A 12,980-nucleotide genomic window follows, 5' to 3' on the forward strand; every position below is an offset into this window, starting at 1 on the left:
GCACGCACACTTTGTACAGTGCTGCCTCTCTGCTCCTGGCCTTCTAGCCCCTTTCTTTAAGAGCTTCCAGCAGTTTTCTAAAATAGTGCCCTTCAATGGAAGCAGGAATTTCTCCTCCTGCTGGGCTCCTTTGATGTCCTTTTGTTCCAAATGCACTTTTCAACTTTGTTTCTCTCGATGTTGGTGTAAATCTCTTTTGTTCATGCCTGCAGTCAGTCTTGGAAGACTTCTACCATGAGTCCCCACATTTTTTCCTAAGCATGACCAATCCTACCACATATGTAATGAAGACTGTCATAACTTCCTAACGTTCTTCTCCCTAATGCTGTGGGTCAAGGTCAGAAAGTTTGGGGAAGACCTTGTCTCCCACATGCTAAGGAATAAAAATGCCACAAGTGCCTCCTATTTGATGAGCTGCATGTTAGTGCTCTTCAGTCTACACCCAATAGTAAACAGGTATAAATAGGATCAGGATTCGTATTTGGTGTTTGACTTCTGTTTCTAATAGCCTAGAAGAGTAAGGGTAGTGTGAAAGTGGGGACTGCAACAGGGATACAGATTGCTGCTGAAGAATAGTAAATCTTTCTTCGGTGGTGAATATAATTTTGCTTGTTGGCATGCAAGTTGGTTCCGTTTTTTTAAAAAAGCACGGTCTGTATAAAACAATGGCACTTTTGTTCAACAGAGTACATAAGATAAAAAGCTGGTGAATTAAGAGCTTAGCTGAACACTTGCACGCTCTTACCCTGCCGTACTGACATGTGTGTTCTACACAGAAGGGCAGAGTAGCCGGGTAACAAGCCAGCAGCAGAGATACCTCTGTGGGATGGTAAACGTATTAAATCTTGAGTTTTACATTCACGTTGCTGCAATGTCCTCTCTCTGGCCAGTTTGCACTTTGCTGAATGTTCAGTCTGTAAAGAAGCATTTCTGCTGGGTGGTATGTTCAGAGACTGGCATCCTTATGTTTTAGAATGATGAACCAGGAAAATAAGTAAACTAGAAGAAATGCAGAGTGAAATAAAAACATAAGGAAGAGTAAATACAGCAGCAATAGGAATTGTCCTCACCCATGCTCAGCAGTGAGGAATCTAGAGGACTTATGCCTAGCACATCATCATGGTATCCGAGCCTTTGACAAAATTAGTAGCAACACCTTGCTTTTCCTGCACCTTCTGGAGCTGGGAGAGAGAGTAGCAAAATTGTTCAGAGAAATGAAAAGAAAAAAGTATACTTTGTTCATCCAAAACAAATCGTGAATTTATATGAATATATCAAATTGTTTCAGTCAAATTATTTTTTAAAATCGATTTATTCAGCATCATTCACTTCAAAATAAACACATTTCATGCTTTTAGTTTAAAATGGAGCTCTAGTTTTTTAAGAAGTGTATTTTTAAGGACGTGTAAAACAAAATTATTAAATTCATTTTGGGTTAAGCAAGACATTGTCACAGGATTGTGTTTTTTGTCTCTTTGGCCACTTGATCAGAACATAAATAAACAAGCACAGCACTAACTATGCAGTGCCATAGTCAGACTCATACTTGGAGTTTGTTGTGTCTTCGCCAATGGCAGAGGATGCAACATCGCGCACTGATACCGGTGCAGTTGTTTGTACTTAGCAAACAACGGAAAATAGGTGGAGAGGATGCCCGGGACACTCTGTACACTGCATATACACTGGATTGGCATGTGGCTGCTTCGCACAGATTTGGAACATTTCTTGTTTTGCAGAAAAGCTTTATTAAACTCATAGAGTGTTCTTTTCCCATAGGTCTCAAGGACTTAACCTATATTTTTGTTATCTTTGTAGTACAGATGGAGGCAGCTGAGGTTAATTAAGTGCCTCAGGTTGCACAGTAAATCAGTGGCAAAGTCGAGGATAAAATGCTCAGTTTCTGACTTCTACACCTGTAGTTCGTCATTTAGAACAATTTTGGTGAGCAATTTAAAAAATGATGTTACCAACCATATGCTACAATCTTTTGTAGACATATGTCATCTTATTTATTCATTTTCATTATTGTAGTACTAATACTTATGTCATCAAAGCATTTTAGCTAAAAGATTTTACAAATGCATTTTTCAGGTATTTTGTGTGGTATTGGAGCAAATGATGCTGGTGGGTGATTTCTGTAGTAAATTGTTCGGATTCTTCTTCAGACCCTTCTGTTTCCTGTTTCCCTTCAGGAAAAGACAGAAAAGGTGGTTTAGAGAGTCAGCAGAGAATCTGTGAATCATATTATTGATGAATCTGGGTTTAAATAATCTCTTGTCTGTGCTGACTACGTGGACTAACTGGGAGATTTTCTGTGATATATCTAATTATTATTTTTTTTTCCTCTCAGAAGAGATTTTGTTGAAAGGACAGCAATATACTGTTGAGTGAAGAAGAGCCTTCCAAGGTTGAGAAGCAAAATAGCTTTTTACTTGTGTGAATTTTCATTTGTTTAGGTGGTATGAACTTCAACTATATATTTAATAGGTGCATGGTCCAGAAATTTAAAGCAGTCCTGCTTCTAACAGACTATTAGCTCTATCGCTGATTGTGGAAGTGACACGTGGAAACTGCTTTATACATTTGCCAAATTCATCAGGAGAGCTAAGTCACTTTGCAGAGCTGGTGCTGGGCCTCTGGTTTGCAGTCCAGAGGGTCGGAGCCTCCTCTGTGCCCCAAAGAGCATCACCCAAGGACGCAGGCAGCAGCAAGCGGAGGTGGAACCTGCGGCTCTGGAGCTCTCATGCAGTATCTTTAGAGAAAGCAGTTCTTCCTCCTGTTTTCATTAAGAGCTTTGGAGCTCAGGGAAATAATAGATTAGTCAGGTTTGACAAAAAGACGGATGTTTGTTGTATTGCCAAGTCTCCTTGATCTCTTTTGGGCTAAAATTTGAGGACCTTTTAACAAGCATTTTCTTTTAGACTCAAAGGGTAGCATGTAAAGCAGCAGCTAACGGAGGAGAAGGCATGATTCACGCTAGGCACTTGGCGTTCTCTGGTGTGACATAATGCTTCCTTTTCTCTTACTGGTGAGATGAAAGACCTGTTTGGGTAAGATCAGAGCTGCTACACTATGTGCAAAATTCAAGTTTGGCACTGAAAGAGCACTGACTGTTGAGTGCATCTCACGGTTGCTTTGGGCTTCTAGGCTAATGTTGCTCTTTGCATCTCTTAAACGTGATGAGAGATGTTGTCCTCCATTGATTCTTATCTACACAGTTTCTGATGTCGTTACTGTGATTTTTCTCTGCTTCCAAGTTACAAATTGTGTAAATACAATAAGTGAGAATGAGAGGCCTGAGGAAAGAATAAATGACACTATTTCAGGAAAATCTAACGTTACCCAGAATGGTTTAAAGCTAGTAAGCATTCGGGAAACTACTTTTTTTTTACTTTGGGACTGTAGCTCAGCGCTTAATCTTCTCCATTATAACTTCTTTCTTTGATTTTTACAGTCATTTTTTTTTCTTCTGAAAACTTATTCCCATAATTTCCTTGAAGTTAGAAGTAATATTCTTTTTATAAGGTTTTATCCATGCGATCAGTTCAGTCATCTCATTATGATATTAAGATGACTTAGATGTTCTTATTTTACAGTAGTGGAGTATAAATGCAGTGTATGATATGACCATCAAAGCTTTCCACATGCCAGCGTGACTGCTGGTGATGCTTAGAAGATGCTTAATGCATAGAAGAATGTTTTGCATGCCATTTCTTCTGAATCTAAATGATTACATAAGCTCTTAAGACTTTTTAAACAAATATTTGCTTTTGACTACTGAGAGCACAAAAGCGTGCATGTGAGGGAGAGAGCATGGGACCTTATGAGAGGGTTTGATTAATGGTGTCACTGATTCAATCAGGTGGTGTGAAGAATGATCAGACTAGAAAAAACACATCTATTTGGATGTATTATTTTTCCTGCCCAAAGGATAGAAAGGAGGAATGCAACAAAAGGGTTTGGACAACTTAATGGAGGATGCAGTAATCTGCTGTTTAGCTATTACTGGAGCCTGTCACCATCTCTTTAAAATAACAGCCTGATTGTTATTAAACTATCCAGCTTTGTTTTAACAGTGTGAATCTGGGTTGAGCTGCTTTGACTGCTTCTGAGGCTTTTCATTAGAGTTTTAGCATTCAGTCACTGGACAACTCTTTTGGAGGGTGAGGGAGATAATTCACCTTTTTTGTCCTTCAGAGGTGTCGTCTGATTTACTTTCTGTGGCATTTGATGTACAGTTTCTCCTCCCCTAGCCTCTGAGGGAACACTAGATACACGTGAAAGTGAGTTGGAACATAAATCGTTCATTGTTCTGTAATGTTATTGAGGTTCATTTTGTTTTATTATAGGTGACCCCCAGGACAACCCTTCTGTCTAGAGCTGAATTACCTCTTAGTAGAGTTCATGGGGCTTGGCCCATACTGGGGTTCTTCCCCATCCTTTGGGAAGTGATGCCTTGATCTCTCACAGCTCATCATCCAGAAGAGCTTCTAAATCAGTTTTCCCCTTAGTTCACGTAGTTCATATGTAGAATTTATTCTTTCTAGAATTCATTACGAGTTGGGTCAAAAGATTTCCTACAGCTCAGTTAGAATTTAAAAACTTTAGGAATATTGTTTATGGTTTAAGCCTCAGTACAGAAAGGAGGCAAAGATATACACACTGGCCTGAAGACATTTAGTTATGTCCATACACAGCTATACAGTGACAAAGTAAGAATACCTATTAATTTCAGCAGAACAGGAAGACTGCCACAAAATTTCTTTCCCAAAACACCAAGTTCAATTGTGCTTGGCTAGGATCGTGACATTAGCCAGTCATCCCATCAGAAATAAATTAGATAGTTTCCTTGTCATGCTGCTGAAAGCATAGCTGATGCCCAAGTGCAGTAAGTTCATGGCTGCTGAGTACCATGGCTCTGCTGTTAATTCTCTCTGATTCCAGTAGCATGTCCTCAGGTGAAGAAGGCCCATCATTCAACAGCAGGACTAATGCCAACAGTGGGAACTTCTGCCTTTTTTTTACCTCCTTGCACTTAGGCCTTCTGCATAGCTCTATAACACTGTGCTATATCCGTATTGCACTAACTTTAATTATCTATCCACAATACCTTTTGAGTACATTGATAGTTTTCCTTCTGTGTTCTGGATTCGTGGTGAGGTTGGGTGGGGGGTTTTTTGTTGTTTTTTTCCTCCTGCCATGGTGGATGATTGTCCTCCAATTTAATAATAGTTCTAAGGTCAGAGGCCAACTTTGGAAGCAGTTTTTTTTCTTAAGACAAGTTCCGTACCTGTAGGATTTTCTGAAGTTACAGAGAGCTGTTAAACAGTAGGTAGAAAAGGCTTCTATAAATACAGTTTTCCGTGTTGACCTCTGTTTGACAAAAGGTCAAGGGAGTACCTGGCTGTTCTACTGCCTCCATCATTAATGCACGCTGCTTTGGCAGAGAAGCCTGACGCCTGACAGTGTTAGACCGTTCCTAGATTATCAGACAGCACCAGCTCTTCTGTGCAAAGCGCAGCAAACCACTCGGATAAGGTAAATCCCACCGAACACTGGAGTGGTTATTAATTCTGAAGCAGTGCAGGGAGTTTGCTTTTCTCACTGACAGAAGACATGCTCCAATGTTGGCTGTAAACCAAACCCCAGTGAGATAGGGATTGCCTCAGAGTACACATGTAATGCAGTGGATTTTGACAGAAGGTGAGAGGGTGAGCAGCTGACTTTCATTTTTAAGAGAACTACTTGAAGTTTCTTTCAGGAGACTTCAGGAAAGTCACTGTCCATTTTGTATTTTTCTAAATATTTCCTAAATGTGTCTGAGGCCAGAAATCCTACTACATGAGATGCTGCTTTTTTTGAGTATTAAACCTTATGCCTTTGGGCAGAATCCCCTTCTAGGATTTGCTGGTTTTAGCTTCACAGTCATGAAGTATTTATTTTCAGGCGTTATCCAAAACTTTGGAGGCTCCTCTGCACCACAGTCTTCACTGTGGTGACTTCCTGGCAGGACTGGAGAAAAATAGGAAGTTGGTTTCCCTCCACAAATGTATGGGGACCTGTGGAATGAGCCCAGGATGGGGAGCTAGGAGCTCCTGAACTGAAATGCCTTCTCTACTACTGATTTTCTTGGTGGCCATGAGTAAGTCCATTAAAATGTCTGTGCATTGTTCTTCTCATACATAAATCAAAATTTCTCTACTTGCAAGGTTTCTCTACTTCCTAGTGATGCTGTGAATTCTGAATATTTGAGTCCTCCTTTGTAGAAAGAGCTTTGACAGGAACACATAGCAACAGCTTTGCACATAAAAACTGAAGTTAAAATTACCATCTGGCTCTCCTGAGAAGGCAGTATAGCCATACACACTGTGGAAAGATCCCCAGTCTTTACCTCTCCTGGGAACCTGAGACTCAGCGAGCTCTGGGGTTTCTGCAGTGATGAGAAGAGCCAGGAGCTTTGCTTAGGTAGTTTTTGGCCCTGCTTTTGTTTCGGTTCTTGCTCTTCGCTTGCAGTATGTATTGACAGCTGATTTGGGGTTTTGAACAGGTATCGATCTGAGACTTGCAAAATTGGCTTTGCAGTGGGGTGGTGATGGTAACTGCTTAATGTGCTAGCTGTGCCTGTTAGCAATTAGTCAGAAAAGGATAACTTTTTCCCACTTATTAAAGTGATGGGTGACTCCCTTCATTCCAGGAAAAGGTCTGCGATGATCAGTTTGAGGATCCTCTGTTTTGCTTCTACTCATGATTTCTATGAGGCTTTGAATATGTCAAGAGTTTAAGTCTGAATGTGGAGTTTTGTACAGATCTTGGATCTCTGCAAATCCTAGCTCTTGCAGAGAATTTACTTATGTTGAGTGTGTTAGAAAATAAATAATGGGTTTAGATTAATATTAATGAGACTTAATTGCTTACATGTGCTAACCTGCTTTCAGATGCTGATTTTTGTAAATCTGTCAAGTATTAAATGAGTTAAAAATTAAATCTTGCAAATCATGTATAAATCAAGAGTTTGCAAATATCTTCTAAATGCTGTTTTGGGTAAATGTTATTTTATGCAGTTGCATTTTCACACTTGAACAGCTAGATCATCAATTCAAGTTAATATCACTTACTGCGTACAGGGTTTCACATCCCACTAAAACCAGGGTTTGATCTATTGCTCCATGTAACATAAACCAGCGATTCCTGTTGACTTTGAGTTGGGCCTTAAGTTTATCTTTTCTGGGTTAGCTGTGTTGCGATACAGAGGCTCCTTGGCACACTACCACTGTTTAAAGACTATAGAAGCCATAAATACCACAGTGCCATTTGTGGAGCCTTCAGAAATGTACAGCACAAGGGTCACGAGCTAAGAAATAACAAGCGCTTCACCATTATCTGGTCTTCCAGCTGTCACTAGACTGTGCCTGAAAGCATATGAGACCTGCAGCCTACTCAGGGCTTTTTCTCTTCATACGTTGTGGAAAGAACCTGTATCCCTTTTTTCCTCTCCATGCTTTCTGGTAATTCTCGTGTGCCTTGTGGTCATAGCCATCACAGATGACAGAGTGTCCGAACAGGCAGGACAGCATGGAAAGGCTGTGCTTGGTAAAAACCTTTTCATGTGGCCTGACATGGGCTACTGTGTTGTAGCTCCGAGGAACACACAGTCAAGCTCTTTGGCGATCAGAGCCTAATCTGTGCACTAAAGCCTTTCATGAGATTGGCAAACCTGTCATCCCCATGGCCACTGGTAAACTATTTAGGGATTAGTGGTCTGGAGAATACAATTCTAGAGAGTATGTTGACCTTGGGAGTTGTGCTTATGAAATATGGGGTGGACAAGCATGAATTTGGATTGGCCAGTGATCCCCAGAGAGATTTTTAGTGTGTGGGTGATCTGCAAACTTGAATGTCCATCCAGAGCAGTCACAGGAGGAAATAAAAAAACCAAACCCTAACAACGTATGAAACAGACAGAGGTAGCAGTCTCCCAAGAACAGGAAGGATACAAAGATGGATCAGGTCCAGAATCCCATATGTGACAAGGGTCAGCAGCAGGTGACTGGAAGAAAAAGGGAGATGACGTAGTTGCACGCAGGGGTGGGTTGATAGCACCTTGTAATAAAACCAGTGGTACAAGTAAGAGTAATATCTCTCTGAATTTTCTCTGCTCCAGTTTGATGAGTCTGCAGTGGTTGCCCTAAATTACCATTTAGATTTCTAATCTACTCTTTGCCTTCTCCTTTGTACTGAGTAGACCAGTGAGATTTCATCTAAGTGGTTGAGAAAGTGTAAATGAGCCCTATTAATATGTCTTGTATTGAGTGAACAATCAACCCCCCGTGCCCCCCTTCCCAAAGACGTCAAATGTGTATTCAGTGCTTCGCACATCTACGGCTGTGGGAAAAAGACTCAGTCATAATGATCGTGTTTGACTCCTGCCCTCAGACACTGGCTATTTGATGGGAATTACCTGCAGGTACATAGAGCATGTGTCCGACTTGATTGTAACATGTTCCTTTCCGATGGATCAGGAGTGACTAGGCAGGGGAATTATCATCGAGGAGAGGGTTGTTAAGCGTGTGGCTCTGACTTCTAGAACTGCAATCAATATCAGCCCTCTGTGCTTAGGCTGGTTGAACACTGACACAAGCATATGCACTCCTTGGTGGTGGTTAAATGTATTCAGAATAGAATCACAGAACCACATAATTTGGATGGGACCTCCAGCGGCCGCATAGTCTAACCGCTAGCTCAGAGCAGGTCCAGTTAGAGCAGGCAGCTCAGGACTGTGCATAATAAAGTTTTTATTATTTCAAAGGATAGAGATTTCACAGGTTTCTCTCTGGGCCTTTCCTAGCATTTGATCATCCTCAAGATGAAACATCTTTTTTTGTATAGAATAAGAATTTCTTGTATTCCAGCTGCGTCTGTTCCCTGTCGTCCTTCTCCTGCGGACCTCGAGAAGAACTTGGCCCTCTATGCTCTCTCGTTGTCATTGCAGAGAGCAGTAAGATTTCCCTTCAGTTGTCTCTCCTTGAGGCAGAACACCCAGCTCTAAGCCTCTCCGTACATATCCCCTACTCCAGCACCCTGAGTGTTGTGGTAGCTCTTTGCTGGACTCACTCCAGAATGCTGAAGCCATTATTTTATCGGGGAGCTCAATACTGGACGGAGTACTCTTGATGTGATCTCACCAAGTGTCCCTTAGGGGAAGAATCACTTCCCTCAGCCTGCTGGCTCCATTCTTGCTAATACAGCCCAGGAGGTGGCTGGCCTTTGTTGAAAGGGCAGGCACCGCTGACTTGTGCTCAACTTGTCCGCTGGGACCCTCAGATCTTCTTCCATAAAGCTGCTTTTGAGCTAGTTAGCTCCCAACTTGTACTGTTGCATGGAGTACCTTCTCTTGGTGTTTGCTCACAGGGGTGTACAGACACGTGGTTCGCATACATAAGTACAAACCCACATTACTGCTGCCTTCAAAGTGCCCAGATTTTTTAATGAGTTCATTCTGTGATACCCTTGATCAAGGCTGCAAAAGTCTCTGCTTAAAGCAGACCTATCACTTGAGGATGATATATGTTCATGTTGCAACACTGTGCTCTTTTGTCACCACTTTTTCACGCTGTGAGGGCACAGATTTTACCATATAGTTATTTTTCAAGAACGGCTATGACAAGTATTTTCCTCTCAGTCTTATACTAATAAATTCTGGCTAATCTGTATTAGAATTACTAAATGAGACAAAACGAAGCAGAAAAATGCTATTAATGTCAATGGCAATAGCACCAGCACTTGTCTTATGCAGTGGATTGTAAGCAATGATAGCTTGACTGCTTGTACCATCTAGTTATTCATGCTCAGGCTTGCTTTCGCAGCTGGGATCAGAAAGGTGCTGTAATACGGAGTGGGGGGATCTGTGTAGACTCCATTGTAACTACCCGTTTAACCCCAGATGGCACTGGTAGGAATGGGCCACAGACAGCCCCCCGGCAAGCTTTACCATTACTGTCCTGTATTTCTTCCACTGGGCAAAACCAGGTGCCCAGCTGGCTTGATTCACGTGAGTGCAATAGGGCAGCAGAGCAGTCTCTGAGTGACTGTGCAAGCCCAGGTACCGGGAAACAGACTTTCAGCTCACGTGAAGGATTTCTGTGGTATTCAAATGCCGCCTTCTGTTGCTGAGAAATCAGTTCAGTAGTTTTCCTAACTCTGTACATAAGAGATTTTTTTTCTTAATGAGGAAATACCTTACGTCACATACTAGGAATTATTCCCCCATGTTCATTTTTGCTGTATGAAAAAGATATGCTTTTCTAGTACAGATTTTCTGGATAAGTCTATCAAATAGGCAAAATTGAGATGTGTTTACATCATTACTTATGGCTCTGGACAAAATGTTTTATGGGGACTCCCCTCATGCTCTCAGAAAAGGAAACTAAAGGATACTTCATGTGGCTCTCTTATCTGCTCAGTCTCTTGTTCAGTTGAAAGAAAGAGACAGCTCTGTCAGGATTATAATTCTGATGCCTGTCTTAGATTGCCTGGCAGATGGGTTGAGATAAGTTCAGACGACATTAGCGATGAACCTAAATACTAATCTTCAGGAAACGTTGGTTTCTTTTAGAACAACACGTACGTGATGGTCGTGTTGTGAATAGTAGCATTTTCTATTCTTCTCACAAAAAGTATGTGAAATGTCTTATAGCAGTGTCTTTAAATGTACTTCTCCTAGACTCCACTGCACACTTTTGAATGGTCCCTATGGTGACAGTGCCGCAGTGAAACTGAAAACACAGGGCTGAAATTTTTTGGTACCGAGGACCCTGCTGTTAATTCTCTTGATAGCCATGTTATAAGAGGAGCTGTACAGTCATTAGCATGCCATGAGATATAGCTGTATAGAGTGTTAACAGTGCCGTGGGATCGCTTAGAAATTTCATGACAACCATAAATCTCTTCTTGCCTGACTGCTGAATAGTTCTTTTGTTTCCCTTTTTTTCCAGCGCGAGATGAGAACATGGCCACTTTCCGTGGTTCCGAATACCTTTGCTATGACCTGTCGCAAAACCCCATCCAAAGCAGCAGTGATGAGATCACTCTCTCTTTCAAGACGTGGCAACGCAACGGGCTCATTCTGCACACTGGCAAGTCAGCTGATTATGTCAACCTGGCCCTGAAAGATGGTGCGGTCTCATTGGTCATTAACCTGGGGTCTGGGGCCTTCGAGGCCATTGTGGAGCCGGTCAATGGCAAGTTCAATGACAACGCGTGGCACGACGTTAAGGTGACACGCAACCTGCGGCAGGTAATGGTGAAGGGGAGAAAATGCTGGGGAAAAATTTTGTTCTGTTTTATTGGGACCAGCAGATGGGAGAGAGTAATGGAGAAATGGGGATGCTCGGTGGAATCGCTAGAGTTTCTCCACCTTTTCTGGATCTTGGTATCTAAAGGACAATGAAAAAACATTAGTTTGTGGGAATTTATCCCTGTTGTGATATCTTCATTTCCACTTTATTAATTTTCTGGTTTTTTCCAGTTTGATTTTAATAATAAAAACTTGTGACATGGTTTTACTTTCATCTCCCTTTTCCTTTTCTCTTTTTCTGTTCTCCCTTTTTTATTTTATTATTTCTTTAATTATGATTCAATCTTATCAGTAATATTCTTGTTGCATTTAATTACTGTGGGAACAGAGTCTTTTTCCAACAGCCAATGCTCTCCACCTCTCTTCTTTTTCTTTCAGTTTTGTTAATTGGTTTAACCATTGCCATGATGTCATAATTCTAATTCTGGAAGTCTTTTGTTTTTCCTTTCCTTTTTCTTTTCTTTTGTGTGTGCATGTGAGTGCAGGTGTGCAGGCTGGTGGGTACGTGTGTAATCATTTTAACTTTATAGCTTGGGAATTAATTGGCCGGAGTCTTTCTGAGTCTTCTTGATTCTCTGTTCTTCTTCTTTTTGATTTTTCCCCTTTCTTTCTATAATGAGACTCTACTTTATTTCTTGTGTCTCTGCCTATGAGTTTTCTGTTGGCTGTGAGGACTGGAAAAGTGGAAGGATCAAAAAAGCCAAGCAAACCCAGATCCAATCCAGCACCCTACAGTTCCACTTTGGAAAAGTTTTTCTGTTTTTACCACTGTAACTTTGCACACCTGCATGCTGCTTTTCTAAGTAGACAACTCTATCAGGTGACATATTGGGTAGTAGGCTAGTCTTAAAATCTTGAAGCCTTCCTCATGAAATATAATTTCAGACATAAATAGATGAGATAAAATTAAATAACCTTGCTCTGAAAGCTGGTGAATATATCAAGTCACTAAGGCCCATCCACTGCATGATGAATGAGGTTTATACTGTGAATAGGAGCTCTTTGGTGTCTTGCTGATTGGTAGAGGCAGCAGAAATAGCTTCTAAACTAAGAGTTTAAAATCAATTTGTGAAAACAATATTTGTTTATTTCCTCATTAATGTGAATATTAACACAGCTCTTGGTAGTTTTATTTAGGTTTATATAACATCATTGGCTGAGAAAACAGCTTTTGTGGTAACGTTTTTACGGTAGCTAACATAAAATGTATCTGTGATTATAGGATAATCAGTGCCAGGGATCAGAAACAGTCTCTGCTAGTAGATGTCAGTAGATAATTTAGCTGTTATGGGGATTTCACATCTTTCTTTTAAATATTTGGGTTTGGAGCTGAAGATACGTATTTGTCTTTCCTATATGAATCCCTGTATTTCTACATCCTCAGGATGTCTGGGTCTTTGATGACACAGATGACAAATCTGTCATCAGACTTTCATGAGACTACAGGGTCTTGCTTATGGCAACATGAGTCCATTTCCATATCCAGTAGTTGATATGCAGATGCAAATTTCATTTCTTAGGCAGTGGATGGGTCTTAATGATCCTATTTTGTTCAAACGTTCCCATCAGTCCAGTAGAGGGAGATACACTAACTGGCTGAGGTTTGTCAGTCTGAAAGGGTCAGAAC

At 41.0% G+C, this 12,980-nt stretch overlaps 1 protein-coding gene across 34 annotated transcripts in view; it reads left to right on the forward strand.

Annotated features, from left to right (window-relative positions):
- NRXN3 (neurexin 3) overlaps nt 1-12,980 on the forward strand; it is a 1,053,186-nt gene that overhangs the window by 274,831 nt on the left and 765,375 nt on the right. For all 34 annotated transcript variants that reach the window (XR_012586787.1, XR_012586788.1, XR_012586790.1 and 31 more), the window contains one exon: nt 10,992-11,293. Coding sequence is in view for 26 of the 34 variants with exons in the window: in XM_074585395.1 (XP_074441496.1) it covers nt 10,992-11,293 (302 nt within the window). In the remaining 8 variants the exon portion in view is untranslated. The remainder of the gene's footprint in view (nt 1-10,991; nt 11,294-12,980) is intronic.

This window comes from Larus michahellis, chromosome 4 (assembly GCF_964199755.1).
Source record: "Larus michahellis chromosome 4, bLarMic1.1, whole genome shotgun sequence".
Lineage (NCBI taxonomy): Eukaryota > Metazoa > Chordata > Aves > Charadriiformes > Laridae > Larus > Larus michahellis.